Source organism: Nansenia antarctica (genome assembly GCF_963989245.1).
Source record: "Nansenia antarctica genome assembly, chromosome: 7".
Classification (NCBI taxonomy): domain Eukaryota; kingdom Metazoa; phylum Chordata; class Actinopteri; order Argentiniformes; family Microstomatidae; genus Nansenia; species Nansenia antarctica.
In genome coordinates, this window is record NC_137677.1 from 44,769,012 (window position 1) to 44,790,897 (window position 21,886).

The 21,886-nt window shown below is 45.4% G+C and overlaps 1 protein-coding gene across 1 annotated transcript in view; it reads right to left on the reverse strand.

Moving 5' to 3' along the window:
- The window catches only part of gli2a (GLI family zinc finger 2a), a gene marked incomplete at both ends in the record, with an annotated part of 52,933 nt that overhangs the window by 17,727 nt on the left and 13,320 nt on the right, over window positions 1–21,886 (reverse strand). Inside the window, 3 exons of the mRNA XM_080536066.1 lie at window positions 705–896; window positions 3,071–3,273; window positions 10,670–10,775. Coding sequence (XP_080392192.1) covers window positions 705–896; window positions 3,071–3,273; window positions 10,670–10,775 — 501 coding nt within the window. The remainder of the gene's footprint in view (window positions 1–704; window positions 897–3,070; window positions 3,274–10,669; window positions 10,776–21,886) is intronic.

The following is a 21,886-nucleotide window of genomic DNA, read 5'->3' on the forward strand; positions in this document are numbered from 1 at the left end:
ACACATGACCTCTGACTATGGATACAGCACTAGAGGTGCTGTGGCTGGTCACTTAATGCTCCCAGCTCCAAGAACAAATATTTGAAAACTCACCATTATATATAGGTCAATTGCTCTCTGGAACTCTCTGCCGAAGGACATTAAGCTAAGGTTAATAATAAGACAGCTTTCAAAAAAAAAAAAAATCCTTGCCAAATAACAGAGAGACCCATTTTTGTATGTATGTCTGGCTGTTCTTTTTTAATATGACTGATGACTGTTATTTTAAATATTCTAGTTTTAACTCTTTCTTTTGTCTAGCTGTTAAGCAGCATACTTTATTATATTAAAAGTTTCTCTTTGTCTTTTGTCTTTTTACCTTTTGTCGATTGTACATTTATTATGTCTGTATGTCTGAAATAGTTGTTTTAAATTGTTTTAAACTGTGGCTTACCTATTGTAAAGCACTTTGATGTAAAGTGCTATACAAATAAAGTTATTATTATTATTATTATTATTATTATTATTATTATTATTATTATTATTATTATTATTATTATTATTATTATTATTATTATTATTATTATGTCTGTATTTTGTATGTTCAGGACCCCAGGAGGGCTAGAGGTACATCTGTGTGCTTCTAATGGGGATCCTTAAATAAAATCAAATAAAATCTGGCTATCACAGTGAAGAGACTGTAAGATACAAGGTTGGGCTCTCACCATCAACAGGGCTGATGTAGTCAGGTAGATGGGCTGCTGCTGCCGCAGCTGCTGCCGCCCCCGTCTGCATGAGCAGGTCCCCGTAAGGAGTCCTCTGGCTGGCCATCAGGTGGTAGTACTCAGCGGGATTAGCCCCTGGAGGGGGGTGGGGGAGGCTGAAGAGGGCACGCTCCTTTAGGTGCTCGTGGGTCACTGCAGTAGAGAGAGTTGACATACAGACAGAGAGGGGATCAATGCATTGCTTCACCTGTTTGAAGATCTATGCTACTGTAGATGCCTGGGGGCAGTAGGCTTTGATAAAAGATGGCTGAAGTCTTTGAGGTTTTGCTCGGGCGTGTAAACGACCCTGGGGAGCAGAGGAAGAAGAAATAGAAGGAGTGAATATCACATTCCTGCGCTTCCCCTGTCTCGTACATAAATTAATTGCGACAGACTGCTTTTTTGTGCACGCAAGCACGCACACACACACACACACACACACACACACACACACACACACACACACACACTCGCACACAACAACCATAAATGGGTAGTTATACATATTGGAGGAGAACCCTTGAGCACAACGGTAATATTGATGTAGAACGTGTTAACACCTGCACCCAGTAAACCCACATTTAAAAGTGTCAGGGGCTATAAGAGTGAGGGATGGATTTGTTTTTCCTTCTTGACTTCATGAGCTGCTATGGGTTAACCCTGACTGCATCCCTCCCCCTGCTTCCTGCTCCCCATTTGCGCCTATGGATATGTCAGGGGCTAACGTCTCTCCCGTTAAAGAAAGGTGGGAGCCCCTTCCTCTCTGTTGCCAAAACCAAGGCTTACACCAAACCTGATATTTCAGAACCAATTAGACCAGGTCGTGGTAATGGAGAACAGGCGTGTGTTTGTGCTGGCCTGGCAGCTCAGCCAGCTCGTTTAGTCTCTCCATGCTTGCCAGATCACATTACCACTTTCAGCGAGCAGCTTTGTGGAGACTGGACACACTGGGGAGGGTTGCGGAGAGTAGCTAGCAGATAAACCCTGTAGCTGTCCCAGTGAAACCAGCTCACCCACAGCCAGAGAATCTAACAGACAGGCCTAGCCTGGTAAGAACGCTCTCTCTACTGCCAGACAATCACTATGTTGTATCAGACATAGACGCCACTGACAACCAAGCAAGTGGACAATTTCTTGAAGATGCAATTTTCTTCTGCAATTAAATAAAGATTCTGCAACAAACCTAAAAATAAGTGTGTAGAATGCAGTTTGGGTCACTAGAATGCGGTATAGTTTACTAAAACTATATTAAAAACAAGTTCACTACAGGTATCCTATCCAAGGATTATCTACGGTCCAATAGGCTCCACGGTAACACAGACTAACTTCGCTGGAGTTAATGCCCTCCATTTTATGCCATACTTGCCTGCCACTTTATCAGTGACAGGATCTCTTCCGCATTGCTTCTTCTAAAAGCATGAGGGCCATTACTACCGACAGAGTGTACTCAGTGATTTATCTCAGCCCTCTCTCTCTCCTGTAACAGGGCTGTGAGGACAGGGCTGTCATCATATGAACTCAATACAGCCCAAGCTCACTGGCTCTGTTTGTCTTTGTTAATTTCCATGGTTTCCGATACCCAAACACTCATTCGCAGACTTACGTGTACGTTCACAGGCGCACATACACACACATACACACACACACACACACACACACACACACACACCCTAACACACACCCTGACATGAGAGGATGAAAGCAGAAAGTTTTACGCTGCAGAGTGTATTAGGTGTTAGACTAATTAGCACAGTTGGGTAGGTAATCTAGTGTGTAAACATGCACCAAGGTACGTTCTGTGGGATCATGTGTGCCAGACAGACTCTCCCCCAGTGTTTATAGTCAACCGGATCCATAAAGTTATTTACCTCAAACACACCCCTCTCTTCTCATCTCACCTCCTTCTTGTTGCCCTGACTACATTCTATACATCTGCATTGCTGGTCCTCTGTGGCTCAGTTGGTAGAGCATTGTGCTGCCTAACAACACTTAGGTTCTGGGTTCAATTCCCGCTGGGACCATATATACTGAAAAAGGCATATTCACTGCAATGTAATGTTGGATGAAAGCATATATTATATTAAATATTAAATCTAACACCCATCGATTATGTGAAAGGGCATCTGAGCTGAAATTCATTAATAATATTTTTTCGGACTTTCTATTGACAATGTCAGTAAACATTATAGATGATCATAAATAAACATTATCTGACAGCTGTGGGTGTGATTCAACATGGAGAACTGTATGTACATGATTCGTGTGTGTGTGTGTGTGTGTGTGTGTATATGAGTCTGCGAGTCTGCATGCGTGTATATGTGTCTCACCTTCTGCAGGGCTGAGTCCTCTGGCGGCTGAGATCATGGACAGGGTGGGGCTGCTGTGCATGGAGCGTAGGTAGTGTTCCATGTGGGGGTTGACGTAGGGGTGTGGGGGGCTGAAGGGGGAGTCCCCTGTTACCGCAGCATGGGGGGACAGGCGGATCAGGGAAATGTCTGATATGACCGGGCTGCCTGTTAGTCCTGGAGGTCTGGGGAGAGAAAGATAGAGAGAGGGTGGAGAATGAATAAGTTAGTGAGTGAGTAAAATAACACGACAGTCATGTCTAAGCACAGTGTAGACCATAATTAACATTCGAGAGGTAAAGTTAAGCCTATACGAGGGAGACGAGGGAGATGAGGGATGTTAGCGTCTGTCTGTCTGGTCCGTCCCTGAAACCTCATCCAGTTCCACAGCTTTTGTTCTCTTTTTCATGCCCGATATGTAACAATGATCCCTTCTCATCCTCCTCCGATTAATGCCTGTGGCAATGAACAAGTTGAGACCGAAGGTGTTAGACTACGGTTCAGGCCAAATAGGAAGCCTGCTGTTTGGGTGGGCAGAGCCAGGGAGTCTCTCGTAAGCGATTCAGCTCAGTGATGAGACAGCACATCCAAGTGTTCAAACTCAGTGTCAGGCTGGCCACCTTTAGGCTTACATATTAATATAACAAGATACCATGTTTGAAGTTCACTAATCGCCCACAGGTCGCATCAGAACATATATTTGTCATCAGTTGGCAGGTAACAGCAGCCTCCTTGTTGGAACAGACAGGTGGGCGCTGTAACTCTTGATACCTCCTGAAGGCAGAACACTGAATACTGGATGTCTGATAGCCGCTGGCTTCTTTGAAGGGGTACCAGTGAGCATCTGGAGTTGGGTCTCTAATCACAGAGATAATATATGTTCTTGTATTCCTGTGTTCTATTGGTCTAATCTGGCCTGTAGTCTACTCAGTGTGTGGCAATAGAACACCTGGAGGAGGATGTCACCTCTCTCTCTCTCTCTCTCTCTCCTCAGTGGTAGATGAGAGAATTACCCGGCCAGCCTGAGTTGATAAAAGCCTGGCCATGGCCTGCAGTTGCAGGCTCTGTGTTGTAGTTACGCTCCCTTCCCTTCCCCTTCCACACCGACACACTCTCACACACCTCAACTGTCTTGTCTGCTGCTGCTGAGGCCCACGGGCTGTGAGCAGATGTCAGACAGTGTTAAACAACGCAGGCCCGTCCGCGTCCTCACACTTCATTAGACTCCCCTCACTTTCCAAGCAGAAGGAAATGACCGGCGTAATGAGTCACCAGTATGCAGTCCTCGGGGGAGGGTGGAGGGTGGAGGGGCTGAGACTAGAAGTCTGCTACATTGATGAGTTGCAGGCAATGTGAAAAAATCGACCACAACGGTCTGACTTTAATTTAGCTCGGAAGAGATTGTAAGGGGAAAGAAATGTGTGTTCACAGAGACAGTAATGTGTCACCTTGCATTCGTTGTAATGATTTTTATGTACCATATGCTAGATAGAATTTGACCTTGGGAGTAAAATATAGTTTTGTGTCTCAAGCATAGTAAATGTTGATACATGCCAAGAGTACATTACGTATGTATGTTGAAATACTGGTTTCTGCCTCTAAACTGTGTGGATTTGGGTAGTGATTTTAAATCACTTAACTGTGGGGATGAGTGAGGCTGGCTGGACTGTATGGTGGCGGAGGGTCTGAAAGGTGGGTCTGAGATGTTGCGTTCTTGGCAGGGTCTTGGTCCACCTCAGCCTCTCATTCATACCCTCTCTGTGTGGAAGCCAACCTGCCCCCAACCCAACCCAGGCCTTTCTGTGTTTCCAGTAAACGCCTACAGACTACCAGCCTTGTCTGTGGGCCAACTTTCTGCCGTCAACCCCCTCCAATGGACGGCCATAAAGAGCTCTCTGTTCTGTTCTGGGGGAGCTGAGAAGAAACAGACGCTCCATACACAAAAAAACACGCTTTCCTCCCCTTCCACACAGCGCACAGGGAGGCTGGCACAAGCCCTTCAGATATCCCTTGGCTCTACTGATGTTCTGCTTTCTTAAACTGGCAGCAGAGTGCTCTTATCTGCCTAGGGGTAATGTATTACTGATCATGCTGGTCACCGTCGCTCATGTTTAGCCCACTCACCGCTGTGAGATCTGTGGTGTTGTCTCTTTACGAAGAGCTGAGCTGACACTCCTGTGGTCCAGACCTCAGCCACAGAGCACCAACACACAGAGAGTACACAAGTGGACATTTTACATGTTTAAATGATTCTTTATCAACATTGACGCCTGTTAAGAAGCCATGTTGTGTTTATACAGTGGCTTTGGATCTCCATCAAGTATTTGCAATACGTTCGCAAACTTAATTGAAACTGCGATAGACATTTTGTAAGTGCTGTGGATGTGAATGCTCTCCCTTATGGCATCATTGCTGCAGCCCCTTATGTGGAATCTTACTGACGTTGAGGGGAACTAACACGACTTGTTATTGTTAAATGTTGTTACAAGAGTAGTTACAGCAGGGGTCCCCAAACTACGGCCCGCGGGCTGAACACGGCCCACCCCCACACTTGGACCGGCCCTTTGAACAACGTCGCCCCCACACACTCTCAACAATGCCAGAAACATATTTTGAAAATTAAACTTTAAATATATGTTTTAATCATATCATATCTGTATTTGATATTAAAGGTTGGCTTTCAAATTAAAATTTCCCTCAGTTATAAACTATTTTCATTAATAATATTATTAGTTAGTTTCACCCGCCCACAGAATGCGGATCTATAGCAGGTGCACGCGAGCTAGAACGAAAATTCAGAGAGATTAAAAATGGCCAAACGGTTGGTAAAGAGAAAAGTTGATTCAGAATGCAGGGTTTTTAACCAACAGTGCACAAGTGATTATTATTGTTAAAGGCAAAGAACTTTGTCAATAAAAGTATGAATGTGATCGCGGAGGAGGTGTGTCCCGCAGTGAGTCTGTCCGCAAGTAGGCACCAGATGAATTGAAACAATGGGGGATTAGAGAATGTAGATGCCCAGCTGCAGGAGAAAACGAAATAATTTGTTCATGATCTGTGTCAAGCAGGGTTTTTCCTGCATAGAGAATTATGAGGCGGCCGCCTCCGTCATATTTCTTGCCGCCTCCAGCTCCCAACAAAACTCTGACGGTCGTATTTTCTACGGTGGATTTCTGTCATTTCTAACTGCAATTGCGGCATTGCGCCGACGTGGTGGCGGGGGCGCTGTTTCGCAAATAAGTTAGCTTTCGTTTTTGCTAGCGAAATAGCTGATAGTATGTTGACTGCTCAAGGAGAATACCTATTTGAAAGTACAGAATGCCTGAGAGCCTTATATTGCATTATATTACATTATATTTTGATCATCTGGTGCCTGAATATTGTGTTTTCCTTTACATAAATAATGACATTTCCACCATAAATTGATGCAGAAAGGTCACAAATTGGTGCATATCAATTCACCAGAATGCAAGAAATTAAGTGTTTGATGCTCGTTTAAGGACCCCCAGACAGCCCTGCTTCATGGGTCCCCCCGTGTATGATGAGGGTCCTCCCTCATGTATCAGACTGTAAAACTGATTATATTTCATTAACATATCACTATAGGTATAAATTCCATCCAAATTCAACTGTTTAGACTTTGTTTGCATCCACCAGTGCTCTCCTGCGCGCAATTGCTTTGCGCAACCGCCTCCATTTCACTCCGTTCCATATTATTCTATGTTAGAGACCGACCCAGGCCCCCCATCACAGAAAGGAAAAATGATGTGGCCCTCACAGAAAAAAGTTTGGGGACCCCTGAGTTACAGTGTTACTACACAGGTATAGGGGCAACTGAATGTGTTTATCAAACATCTGTTAAAATGTATACAAATTAGATTTTGGTGGCCAAGTACCCAATAACAATATTCATCCTTTCTATTCATCATCTCCATCAACAAACCATATGTGTCTCATATAGTCGTTTTATAAGACAGCATTACATGTGAACACATACTGCAAATAAATCACGCCAGTCACCAAGTGCGTGTTTGAGTTCTTGGTAATAAGGTAAAATTTACAACCTAACCTGTCAGGAAACAACAAATAGGAGGCCTCTTTGACAGGTACTATTATTGAAGCCTTGTCGATCCGCCCTCTTTCTGACAAGACGTTACTTGAACTGTTTTTCCACAGATGTCACAGAGAGAGTATGCGCATCTCTAAGTAAAGGAGTCTGGGGGAGCTGTCTCTTAATCAGAGGGCCTGTCATTTTAAAGGAGTTCCATCATAGCACCATGGGTGGCTGGTCTGATGTACTGTCACTACACTAAAAGGGAGACAGTCAAGTCTTTATCATTGTCTCTTTCTGTTCTGTTGGCGGAGGGAGAGAGAGTGATTCCAGCCAAACTAACTATAGAACATTTCCACTTTAGGTAATTGGCGTTTGCTTCACTGTATGATTACATGCTTGTTGTACCCTCTTTTATCCTATTGTTGAATTTCTAGTGTGAAAAAGTGCACCTGGACAAGGTATTGTTTGTTTAGCTCCAAAAGCCTATGAGTACAGTAAGTGCATTCTAGTGTGTGTGTGTGTGTGTGTGAGAGAGAGGTTAGTGTAGGTTAGTTAGGCCACCTATATTCCATATACAGTTCCTTCTCTGAACTAGACTTAGTTCAGTCAGGGGTGCAGGGCGGGGCAACTAAAGAAACCCATTGCCTAGACCCAGTCTTCTTTCTTCACGCCTAAGGTTATATACAGGCATCCAGCGTCAGTGCATTGCTCCCTGCCTGGCCCGCCAACAAGTTTGTATTTGCCTCTCTGGCATGTTCCCTACTGGCTCAGGAGATGAATTACGACATGACACACTCTCGTCTGTACTTCTGGGCAGGCGCTCGGATTGAGATAAATCACTCTGTACCCCACAGGGGCTGTGGTGAGCTCCTACTGTAGTTGTTTTTGGGGCCTCCATTGCGATGCCGAGCATTTGGACACAAACTTGATATACTATTCTTTAGAAGAGGACTGTGTGTACAGACAAAGGGATGACCCAGAAACATACGCTGGAGCCATCGTCTATAATATAATGATGTATGGTAGGCTACATACAGTAGAGGGCAATTATCTATTATTCTATTTCTACCCCATGACATGAGCAGTACTTCAACCAAGTGCAAATTGCGTTAAGGATATGAGATAAATCATTTGGCTATTGATTTGCCACACAGAGTTTGATTGATAGCTGCTTCTGTCTTTTCATGAATGCATTCTGCCCAGCAATTCACAGGAGTATTTAAATCCTTACATTAGTGCAGAGTAAAGACTAGAACAGGCATAAGAAAACAATGTGTCAACTCAGTGACACCCAATCATTACCCTTAGGATCAGCCCTTCCCACACCAACAAACCAAACAAAAAAAAAACAATGGTTCATCTGGAAAATCCATTTAATTAACACATTCCAAGGCCAACCTAGAGCAGCCTGATTGCCTGGTGAGCTGGACCGCATCTGTTTGGAGACAGGGCTGGTGCAGGCCACAGCCACAGCTACACCACACGAAAAACCTTGGACAGATTTCACTTCAATGCTGCAATTTCTAACTGCCTCCAAAAAAGAATAAATACCAGTCCTGGAATGAGTGGGGATCTGTTTTTCTCATCCGTTGTGTTGTCGTTGAGGTTCTGGGAACGGAAGGCTGGATGTTGGATACTAATTACCCCCTCAAACATGTTGGCAGGGAGGCTGGCTGCTCTGACTTGTGGGTTCACCGAGAGGATGCCCATATCAACAGTCTGCTGTACACAGCGCATCAGAGCTGTCTCCAAGCAAGTACTTTAGCCTACCGTGAACCAATGAATCCAGAGTCCAATCTGTCAACTTTTTTTTTTGGTCTTTCCACTATCTGGTGTAGTGTGTAGTCTTATGCAAGTGTATCTGAATATATGCTCTGTCTGCCAGGTAGTGTGGCAGCAGGAGAGCTAGCTCAGCCTATGACAGCCCTGACAGAATGACCTGCGCCCTCATTATGTTACATGCAAACAGTGATGAAGGGGTTCTGTATGGAGCTGTCATGTTCAGGGCCGACAGGAAGGGGACCCCTGACACTCAGCAACGAGTGGATAACAAAGCGATGTGGCACGCCGACAAACGACACTGCACTTAATTTGCCGAGCAACGCACCCGTAATTAGATGAATTTGGCACAGGCAGAGGAAAAGACAGCTAGATCAAGGTCTTGATGAATTAGGGGAGCACTGTCAAGATCAAATCACATTAATCAACACAGCCAGAGTACAGACAGTGTTTTCTCTCCCCCTCCCGAGCTCTTCTAGTGATGAATAGCTCTGCCGCCGTGGGTACAAAGTATGTATCACCATCACATCTGTGAATTTAAATGTAACAGCACAATGCCTACAAACCTATAGATTTTTTCCCCTTCTCCCTTCATGGATTTTAAGATAAGCATATTGAGAGGCTAGCAATGTTAAGTAGTGCAAACTTTTCAGTAACATACTAAATAGGATGGAGTCTGAAAGAAAGAAGTCAGTGTGGCTGGAGGCAGAGTGATGAACATAAACAGGATTGTATCAAAGTTCAGTCCATCAGTAGAAATACTAAATATGAAATGCTGTTACAGAGCACTAGGTTGCTTGATATGGTAGGGCTGCTTGATAATTCAAACACTACAATGTTTAGAGACAGAATGTGCCAGACAAGGTAGCGTGTAGCCCTGCTGCCCTCTGGCTGTGTGCCCAGCTTGCTGTTGACATCGCATGGACCTCACGGTGCTGTCTGTCTGTCTGTCTGTCTGTCTGACTGCCTGCCTGCCTGCCTGCCTGTCTGTATGCCCAACTGCTGTAATAGGCTATGCGAGAGAAGGGCTGAATGGAGCCAAACATTCTCCCACACACTCTGTCTGTCTGTCTGTCCGTCTGATGGATCCCTCTCAGTGGAGCTCCTCTAATAGGAAGAGGATGTGTCCTGGCAGCGCTCCATAGTGTAGGGATCTGGCCAATGCTCCTGGACCACAGAGCTGTCCAAGAGCCACACCATGAAATGTAAGGAGGATACAAGCCGAAATGTTAACATGCTGTTGTATCGGTGCTAAACTGGCTCTTCTCCTCTTGTTTCTCTCTGTCTCATCTGTGTTTGATATGGAGTTGGATTCCTTTCTCAGCCCTGGAAGAAGGGCTTCTCTACCTCTGGCACTGACAATGGTAGAGGAATCTCCCAACCAGAGAAGGATAAACCACTGGAGTGTGATGACTGACCTCAATCAACATTGACCTCACTGAGTACCACAACTGAACTGGATGTGAAACTCACCCTCTAACGTTACATCATCACCTTATGAAGCACTGAATACCCTGAACTAGGGATGGACGTTTGACATCTTTTGTACTCGCATGATTTTCTCTTAAGTACTTGAGTACTCCTAAAAAATAAATAAAGATACCTGACAACTTTAAAACTTGAGCTTAGCGGTAAGCGCAGTGTGTATCAAGTCTATGTATAACTGTATGCTATTATTTTACATTTTTCCCCTCCTAAGATTGAGGTCTTCCTTCCCATTCTGACAAAGGTAGTATTAGGAGGCTTACCCGTGTATGGCGTGGAGAGGGTGTGGCTCATAATGGTACCTCCCCTCGTGGTGACGCATGTCAATCGGGATGGGCGTGTGAAACGTAGGGAATATGTGATGAGGACCTGTGAGACAGAGGAAAGGAAAGAGGGGGAGAGGGGGAGAAAAAAAGGGAGAAAAGGGAAGAAGAAAGAGAAGAAGAACTTCAGATGCAATATTTCAAAGACCAAAAAAACTAAAGCTACAATGCAGCAGACATGAATCTCAGAGCTGGCTGTGCAGTTTTGTGTCAAATATTGGCACTATCACACAGATGAAGTGGGATAAATAAATAATCAAAGTCATCCTGGGATATCCTACATCTCTAACTTGAGAGAGATCATACTGAGCCTTTGACAAAGACCTGCAGTGAGGCCGCCTTTGAACCATGGTGGGGGTGGAAGGGAAGGGGAGGGGAGGGGAGGAGGGGAAGGATGGACGGGAGGGAGACCACGAGAAGGAGAGCTGCAGCCGGATATAAACAAGAAACGATGGCCATAAGAGTGAAACCCTGCCTCAGTCAGTACTCTAATGGAGATACAATCCAGGTGGTGTGTGTGTGTGTGTGTGTGTGTGTGTGTGTGTGTGTGTGTGTGTGTGTGTGTGTGTTCTGGGTTCAACCATAGAAGCGTTTCAAACATTAGTCCACGCTATTAACTCACGGTTGGAGAGAATTCTAGCCATCATTCCGGAGAAGCTGAATGAGTCAGAGGAAGAGTGAGTGTGGTTTGACCTACTCTGGTGCTAGGAATGGTGTACTGTACTCTATCCTACCTACCTACACAGCAGGGCTGCAACTGTGGGCCACCTATTAACAGTTCCCATAATACTGCAGTAATTGGAACCTTTCAGTCAGTCTGTTTGTGGCTGGCCTGAGTATGTCCGTTAATGACTTTCTATCTCTAATGGGGGTAACACAGTTTTACATGATGAGTTTTTTTTGTGAGAGACAAAAAATGTGCAAATCAACAATTTCCTGCCATAAAAAGGCTCATAGCTCTGGGAAGTCTTGTTAAAAAACAACAGACTGTCATTAATTACTCTGATTATAAAGTCTAAGTCTGAACTTCTTCAGCTCCTCTATGATGTTACAGTGATGAACTCTCATCTTAAACAACTTTCCAGTCGTTGCGGTTTAGTTGCTCATCGTAACGTCCTCCTTTTTGAATTTATGCAGAACATAATCAAAGGGATATTCACTCGTGTAATCCCCAACAATAGCACTGATTTACTCCACAAACTAGAGGAGCGTCTCTTGTCTTTGGAGCTGAATTGGGGCTAGTGTGTGTGTGCGCTACAGCGAGGAGAAGGAGGCCAGCTCCCCTAGGCAGATCCCTGGCCTGTATTAAAATTCTTTGGGCATCATCCGCTTCAGTGAGTCAGAGGTGACCAGGGAGCAGAGACCACCAGGGTCAGGGGTTAGAGGTCAGGGAGCACGGATCATTATCTCTCTCTGAGAGGGCTTATGGGATAGGAGGGTGAGGGGATGGGGGGTAATGGGCGCTATGTAGGGGCACAGGGGGGTGTGGGGGGTGGATGGCCAAGGGGAGGTAACCTGCATGATTCAGCATTCCAGAACCATCGCTAAAGCCTAGCGCCTGTCATTTTGATTGACAGCTGCCAAAAAGCTAAGCCTACCACAACGCTTTGATTCAGAGCGCTGGCCTGGTTTGAAGCCATATGGGGTATATACTTTCTCCGAGCAGGATGGGTCCTTGCACCTTACTATTTGAGCTGTACTTATCTTCATTACAGCACAAAAGCTTCTGATGTCATCGCTAAGTAAACATGACTGTAACAGGACTCTATGCCTGGAGGCCAAACAGGAATGTTGAATATTTTTTGGGGGGACTGCAAACACAAAGGCAAGACATTACTGGTACTTAGCTGTGATTGAGCTTATTGTTGCAATGATTGTAGCATGCTTCTGTTGTACCATACCACTCTGTGTGTGTAATTGTGACATAAGTAGCAAATGTAAGGCAGAGGTATGAATGTCTGTGTGAATGAATGTGATCTTTATTACAAATGGTTGACTGTAATGGAATTGTTTACCAGCAGAGAATGATCAATCATGGGAAAGTTGCTATACTGTTTTATTTATGATATGAAACACACACACATCAAGTAGCACGACTGCAAAAACACAGAGCAGAGGGGAACATTAAGACATCAAGTCAGTTTAAGTGAAAATGTCCCCCCTTCTTCGACCCTAACCCCTCTAGAATCCTGAAGAAAGAGATTCATGTCTCTGTAAAGTTCTACACTGTTGGATGTCTGCCAATGAGCGTCCCTTTCCTTTGTATGTAAGAGTAGAACACTTACAAATCAACCCGTATGAAAGCTTGAGTGTAAAGCTGAAGTTCTTGCTGCTTCATTCAAACGTGCCCTCTTCCCACAATGCATGGTACATTTCTGGGTGATTTAGCTTTTAGACAGGGTGGGGTGGGCATGGGTCAAGGAGATGTCAGTGGACCAGACAGCCTGGGAGAGGAGACGTAGACTAAAAGACTGAGGATGTCTGAGAAGTCAGGCTAAAAGAGGAATGTTAAAAGAAGGCCTCAGACACAATCGGCATTTGCACTTTTATCGGTTTTATCGGTTTTGGTTTTGGGTTTTGGTTTTATCGGTTTTGGTTTTAAAATGCGTTGAGATGTTACCTAATAATAACTATATAACCACCATAACACATTAATACTGTTATAACAACAGTAATTGCAGTGTTACTACACAGGTATAGAGGCAACTTTATGCAAGGTGCTACCAAACAAACCCTTCCTCACAGAGCCTTATGGTGCTTCTCCATTGACCTGACCGGGACGGTACCAGAGGGCACGCATTTGTTACCCGTACCGTATTTTCAGAAACGCTTCTCCATTATTCACAACAGACCTGGAGCGAGTCGGGAAAGTAGGAGGAGTAAAGCGTCCTTTATTTTGTAAAGTAAATTTAACTAGATTTAACAAGTAATTCGCTAGGTACTGTTGTACTAGCTGTGAACTCGAATATGAACCTGGGATTACGTTATTGTGACGATTTCCATTGACCAATCAACGGTCTGCAGCGTCACATAGTAGCAAGGATAGTACCTTTCGCTCCGACTCAGGAGCAGTAGCTAAAATCAGTACAGGTACTGCGGCCCGGTACGGGCCAGTTGGCAGTGGGGAAAGCAAAACAAAGAGGGAGCACGGGTTCCGGTACGGTACGGGACGGTAGTGGAGAAGCGCCTTTAGAGAGCCCAGAACCCAGCCCTGTAGGGGCAGTCCTGAGCTGGGCAACGGGGGGATTCGCTGGGCAGGCCTTCCATCACCCAGACAGCTGCATTGTTTCCTGGGCTTTAGGGACCGCAGAAGGCAGGTACATGGGAGGGTCCACAGGCGTGTTTACCTGATTTACTGGCCCTCAGTCCCCCTGGGGGTCCAGCAATGCAGAAACACTCTGCTCTGGCCTTCACACACCTATCAGTCTTTGGAGTGCTGACACACACACACACACACACACACACACACACACACACACACACACACACACACACACACACACACACACACACATCTGGCAGGGGGAACAGCTTAAATCCCTAAACAAAGTCTCTCTCTCTGCTCTCTGTTCAGGCAGACCTGAGACCCTGTGTCTCTGGAGAAGTGGGTTCAGTGGCAGGATGCTCACATCAGAGTGTAGTTAGTCCCCATGAAGCAGCTCATTGTCACTTCCAGGCCTTGCCTTTTTTTTATCAGTGAGCAAATCTTTGAGCTGAGCTGATCCACCTCCTGGGAATAGGCTTCTGGAGTTTGTTTGCGTTCGGGTACATATCTGGGTGCCCTCTACCCTTAGATGTTCCATCATAACATGTTTGCTTCAAATTCTCCGAAAATATTATTCCCCCTAACCCCCATAATAACATCTCAGATGTGGCAAACATCCTGCCAGAGAGTCGGTGAGAACCAACCATCCTCTCCTTTTGTTTTGGTCTTAAGCCCGGTTTGATCTCCTCCTAAAGACAATGCCAGGTGTTAGACATTAACAAAGGGGCACACAAAGCGCAGGGGAAAACATTCACTTTTCATGTCCAAACGCAGCCAAGATCGGGGGCCACATTGAAGTGGAGAGGGCTCATCCTCTGAGGAAGCACTCAGTGATAATAATAATATCCTGAGAGGCCTAGCCTGGGCAGGGTAATTAAAAAAGCTTTTCTGTCTAGCAAGGGAGCTAGGGGGAGGAGAGGAGGGGGGGAGGAGAGGAGGAGGAGAGGAGGCTCCATTCAGACAGGAAATTCCAGCCGAATAAACTGGCTGGAGTCCTAACTACACAGTGCCATGCCAACGGCTACACACAAGGTCCCCGTCCGTGCTGCACTGCACTCTGGGAAACAGCCACAGCCTGACCGGACTGGACCTCTAACAGTGGCTTAAGAGGAAGCTTTCAGTAGCGTGCAATTTGTTACCATCAAACTCAGCAGAAATACAGTTAGGCCTTTTCTGTATGAGAGGTTAACAACTGTGTATTCAGCCTGATCCCAGAACAGTGCAAGGCGCACAGCACGAAACCTGCAGGTCTAGTCTGGGATGCTGTTTCCTCCTGACGCGTGGGTTAGCCATGGAGACAGAGGGATTAGGGGGTTACAGGAGTGCACGGAACCACCACCATCTATGAAAGAAAGTATTAAGTGAGTGACTCTCCTCTCTTAATACCCCTCTGGGATTAGCAAAATGATATATGTTTTATTGACAGGGGGCTTTTGAGCTGGAGGTAAATGGATTAGGTTAGGGCCTCCATACAAACATGTGACGGGTAGAAAAGAAACTCATCAGGGAAAACCCACATAGTCTCGAACTGATATGAGGTCTGCAATAGGTACAGTAAGGCAGAGGAATAGTCATATCAAATACAGATTCCCCCCCTGAAAATGGAAGATTGATTATTTTTTTATTTAAGCTTGCTGAGGTTTTGAGCTGTCTCTGTGAAGTGGTGAGTATGGTCTATCTTTGAAGTCTGTAACCTTTTATAGTACATTAGGAAATAAGATGTTTATACCTCAAACGGAACAATGTCCATTAGGTGACAGTTATAGCTTGGCTAGACATGCATATGCTGTCTTTACTGAGAGGGAGGGAGCTGAAGAGGGACCATGTAGAGGCCTGCTTTAGGAAAGTATTCTTCTAGAATGTTTTTATAAGGGGTTTTCTGGAAAATGTTCACTTGGGTCCAAACAGGGGGAAAACTGCCAGAGAATCAGTTTAAGTATTTCTGAACTGAGACTGCAGGTGTTACGTTCTGTGAATGAGTGGACTAGGATTGAGTTGTGTGTGTGTGTGTGTGTGTCTGAGTCTGAGTGTTGTCTGTTACGGCCCAGGCTGTGTTTACTGCCGTTGCCATGGGCACCCCCAGATGTGTCCGATCTTCTTCGGGCGTTGTGTAGCTGCGTCTCGAGTGCCTTTCCTGTATGTGTTTACAGAGCTGGGCCCAGCTGGCTTTTCTCTGCTGCGATCTGTCTCAGTCAAACAACAGGCCTAATTCACCCAATCACCCCTAGTCCTAATGCTCTCAGTGAACCTCAAACCTGCCTTCTATCTGACTGCAGTCAGCATGATTCATCACCTTAGCTAAGGTGGCAGACTGGTTCTCTTAATTGTCCTTCGGGCGGGCCTGGTAGGACCTCACTCCTATCACATCACAGGGTGAGCTAGCAGTAGCCTACCTCTTTGCAGCGTGGGGGCCAGGGGACATGGCTGCATGGGGAATATAGCTATCAGCGTTGGGCAGCCGTGTCCTGGGATCACTGGCTAATGACCGTCATGCATCAACTAGCTAGGAACTGGAGCTACACTGTGGCGGGCATTTAGAGAGAAGCCAGGGAGCTGGAAGGGTTGAGCCGTGTGGCCTGTGATGTTAGCATGCCGTTAGTGTAGCTGGGGTGCTTGGGGGTTCAGTGAGGGTCTCTCTAAGACTGATGACCCGTCAGAGTAATCAGCTACCTGACCAGACAGTGATTTATCACCTGCTCACCTAACAGCTCTGCTTAACACAGGTGTGGCACAGATTAAGTAATTACCTCACAGCGCACAAAAAAGTCTATTATCTCTACAGCAGAGGTAACGCTAAAGTAAGGCTGTCTGGTGAATTAAAGTTATGTGAATGAAATTGGCCCTGAATGTGGTCATGTTCTCAAGCCTGTATTTATTTTGTTTTTAGGGTGATCGTTGCAAAGGAAAACTGGGATTACATCCCAGTATAAATGTTGAATGTTTGTTCTATTTTGGTGCTGTAACAATAGAGGATTGAATGTTGACTGTCAAATCATCCATTCTTTATGGTGACTGACCCGTACAAATGGTAAACAGTAAATGGTGAACAGTGTGAGTTATTTGTTATGGATGGTCCCCAAGGCAGAACAAGACTACTTTGACACTCTGAGGAGTCCGGCTTTTGCTACCCAACACTCCTCTCACGCGACAACCTCCAGAGGCCCAGCCCTGCCAATGTTCTGGGATAGTTGGCATCAAATATATCTTTGTTTTCTCTATGCTTGTGATTTGTCATAATCCCATGGGATCCTACTGGCTGCTACTGGGATGTCCACTTTTATACAGCATGACACCGGCTAATGTACCGGATGAACAAAGCAAGTCACACTTCAAACCTCGGGAACTCAGGCCACAACAGAGCTCTGTCTTGTGCGTGACCCCCTGACCCCTGACCCCTCAAAAACAGCTGATAGAAAAGCTGTTAGCTCACATGAACAGCATCCTCACAGCCCTCTGACGACATGGTCAGCGCTGGCTCAGCACTCCCCCCCCCCCTGCAGAAAAGGGGTCTATTTTGAAGGGACCAGGAGAGAGGAGCAGAGGAAGTACACCCAGCAGCAGACAATGCGTGGGAGCAGGGGCTGTGAACATCAATCTAAGGGGCGTCTCAGCTGGGGGTCACCCTGGGGTGAGGCCCCCCCTGGAGAGCTCTGTTTCTGGGCTCTAACAGGGCTGGAGAGTGTCTTAGCGAGAGGCTAGCCTGGACTACATCAAACTGTCACTGTGGGGTCTATAAAAATGTGGCTCTATTTAGGGAATGATACACAACATTTTTGTGTTGAACAATGAAAGTAAAGACAATGTTATTATTCAAGACAGCTCTTTTGGTCTTTGAGGAGGTGGTGGTGGTGGTGGTGGTGGTTGGCATCATATTGAATACATATGAAAAGTATGGACAAAAAGTCAAGAATAAAATGGACATCATGGATTGTGTGCATCCACTTAATCTGTGTCTGTCCTTGCCATCCATGAAGCGATGTCTCTGTGTGTAAAAAAAACACAGTTCTGTAACTGTCAACCCAACTGCCATTGAGCTTACAACACAGGGCAGAACATTTTAAGTGCAGGCCTCTGTGTTTCAGGTCATCTACTTCGATAAGATAAGACGGAAAACACTGACTGGGCCACTCACACAGAACACTTACACAGAACAAGGACCTAACTTACCTCCTCTGATGTCTAGCCTCTCATTCCAGGGAATTGTGGTGAAAAACTCAACTCAGGGAATTTGTTTTAAAAACACAAATGAAGAACAGCTGTGAAGACTCCGAGGCCCTCTGAGGTCCTCAGGTGCTATTTCAGGGGTCTGGGAATTTAGACGGGCCGACAAGCAAGTATCTGCCTCTTCTTAAACAGGCCCTCAGTTAGTGTTTGCAAATGTTATCCTGGGTTCGGTGCGGTGGCCAAAGGAACAAGTTGAATATTCCTGGATACCCGTTGACACATTTGACCCGTGCGGTAATACATTTAGATTTTTCCTCACTATGTGATAAGTGAATTATAATGCTTGTCTTCTATCTCCATGGGCTGCAACTCGGCCTCCCAACTTCCTTGTTGTGAAACAGTGATGCCCAGTAGATTTTTGGTTCAGCTAATTGGGCTCCGTAAACTTAATGGACCAACGTCACATTTACGTTGAAAACACCAAGCAGGCCACTCCTAAACCAGCAGTGTGTCAGCCGCAGATCCGTCTCACACAGGGAAAGTTACATGATTTATTACAAGTCTTTTTAATAGTATTTTTACAGCCTAGCCTCGCACCGCCAGTGTCGAAGCCCTTAGCCACATAGATAATGAACTGTGGGGAGACATTTCCCTTCCCTTCCCCTCTCTTGTTGTCTGAGGGCCCAGCACAGATTAGGGCTCTTAATTAGAGCATCCGGCTTAGTTTATATGGAGGCAGTCAGGGATGGGGAGGAACCAAGGGAATGTCCAACAGCCCAGCATGGAAGGCCCAGTCTCAAAGGGGACAGGCCGAGGGGGATGGGGCAGAGAAGACCTTTCTTTCTGGACAATAGCGGAACATTCTTGCTACTGGGTGTTTACTAGGGTGGTGGAAAGAGGGGCTGTTAGGGGCTAGACAGTATCTCTGGAGCGCAGGGTGACCAATAGGTGGGGGGTTGGGTTTGGGGTTGGGTAGAGGGAAGGAGGGGGAGGGGGTTGATGTGAGTAATCACAAAATCAAATGGCAGCCTTCCTCTCCCAATCTCCTCGGCCCAGTTAGAGAAAAATAAACAGAGTGACTTGCTTCACGCTGGAGTAAGGAGGAGGGGTGGATGGAGTGTGGTGTGGTAGAAGCTGGGGGGGATGGGAGGAGGAGGGAGGAGGAGGGGGGGAATAGAGTCAACAATGGCATGAATTAAAAGGCTAACCTCAGGATCTGCCAAGTAAACAGGCTCTTTTTTGTCCTCTCTCATGGAGTGCTTTTGTAACTCGACCGACCCTCAGGCAGAAGAGCTCTTCTTTCTCAAACAGAGAGCTCAGTGAGATCTTCAGCACACGGCATGCAGCCCTAAATACATACAACTTAGCATGTTACGAATATCAGTTGTGATTGTAAATGTTTTGGAAACTAGTCTAGTTTTTCCCAGATGTACTGTAGAGAGGAATGTGTGCCTCCCATACAAGGATCCAGGGGATTTATAGAAAATGTAATTGAAATGTTGTATAACATTGTTTGCATTTCATAAGATTAGAGTCAAATTACATTGTCTCGATTACATCAATGTCTTTAATCCAATAGAAGATATAGGTAATACATAGCAGGAAATCTGAATTTCACAAAAGAGCGTTGCTTTTCCACTTTGGAGCCACCATGGCCCATGGTGAAAGCAATCTTCCCTCTGGCCCTGAAGCCAGCATCTTTATGGTGGCTTTGTGGATGGCTAGCAGTTGATATGTTTACTTGGCTGTAATGCAAGTATGAAACTAAAATAAACAGAGCTCTATGAGTAACACATGTTGCTTTCTTGTCCCTTGTTGGCAAAAAGGTCAAAATATTTAACAGGGGATTTACAGGGTAAAAGTGATGGGAGGTTGAACTGTGTTAGTCTACATGTCTATCTTAATTACAGTCTATTTAGGGGAGTGGACAGACCATCAAACAGACTGCACATTCATTGTGAGTGACATGAGTAAAGCTTATGTCATTATAGACACATGAGATACACAGCTACTGAGGGATATTGGCTGACATGTAGGGGGTGGTGTAGGTGTCAATGACCAATATGGGGAGTCCATCGACAACCCGAGGAAAGTTTTGGTTTACTTTTGTTTAGATGATCACTTGATAAGCCCCACCCATGTGTGTGGATGCTTCTCACTAGAGAAGAGGAAAGGTGAAACCTCTTAGACTCCTGAGACAAGAGAAAGTGTGGCTAGGACATTAGTCAGCTACAACAACAACTGTCAAGATAAGGAATCATTTGTCAACTGAGTCCAGTGACAATACATTGTGTGATAAAATTAGATGTTACGTCCCTAGTGTAGAAAGGCAATATACAAGAGAAGAGTTTGTTCGCCTCAGAATGTGTCTGGGGATATTTGTTTTATCTGCTGAAAGTATGTGTAAGCAAAACAAAACTAAAGACTACACAATACAACCTGCTCAATCATAATCTCAATAGGTTCCTGTTGCATTTCTAGACCACATAATTGTCTTAAGGTGTTAAACTGTATGCAAGGATTGTATGTCAAGGGCTCTTTAAATAGGCCATGTTTGGAGTGTTTGGAGTCAAGCCCAGGAGTCAATTGTAACTCTACTAAGTTTTGTTCACATACTCCTCTAAGTCCTCTCAACACCATGGTAAATATTGTCAGACAAGGGGATGCGTGCCTCCGTCCGCCTCTTAGAATGCACTCGGCAAAGTGTAATATTGATCTTAGTGTGGGCTGAGGAGGAGGCTGAAGAAGCGGAGACGGGCCTGGGCAAACACTCCCCCCCCCCCTCTCTCTACAATCCAGTGGGCCACCTCCTGCTTATCCCCTGCTATTCAGAGACTGAGTGCGAACAGTGGAAAAAGACAAAACCAGACAAACACTGGTCTGTTTGGTGACAGGGGGCAGTACACACTGAAAAAGCCATTAGCAAAGACTCTCTACTTAGAAGTGTATAGTGCTGGTAATGGTGCATCTTGATAACATGTTATCCCACACTGATTATTCCGCCTTCAGTGACAATGTGATCCATAGCATGTTTGCTTGTTCGATCCAGTCAGATCCAATGCCACTCAATCTGTTTCCTGTACCTCATGACACGTGTGGAGGTCAGATCAGTCCGCCATGACATGTCAATTGTCTTCCCGCTGTCATAATGGAAGATCATCTCAGAATGAAGGAGTCATAATCCATGATAATTGATGATGGGGGGGGGGGGTAGAGAGAGAGAGAGAGAGAGATAGAGAGAGAGAGAGAGAGAGATAGAGAGAGAGAGATAGAGAGACAGAGAGAGAGAGTGTAAAAGAGTGCGCCCTCATCCGCAGCCTGCAGCCATGAGTGTTTAAAGTGTGCGGAGGCTGAGTGAATAGCCATGAGCTGACAGTGAGCGAGGAGTGTTCAATGGGCACTGTCACGGCTAAGAGGAGGGTCATTACCACGTAGAATAGAGACAGGCATCACACTAGACACTTTAATTTGGTAATTACACCATTAATGACAGGTGAAATTACTCTCTGGAAGAATGAGAGGTGAAAAAAGAGGGAAAGCTGTGTGTGTGTCCTCCGCTGGTAAAGGTTTTCTTAAGGAAATAAGTCATGTAGGACCAGAGTAGACCTTTCTGTACACATGTGGTAAAAATGTAAATGTACTATACACTAGAATGATATACTATTACATCTTTTCATTTGAAAATGTCCAAACGTATACACATTAAGAGTAAAAAATCAAATGGGGGA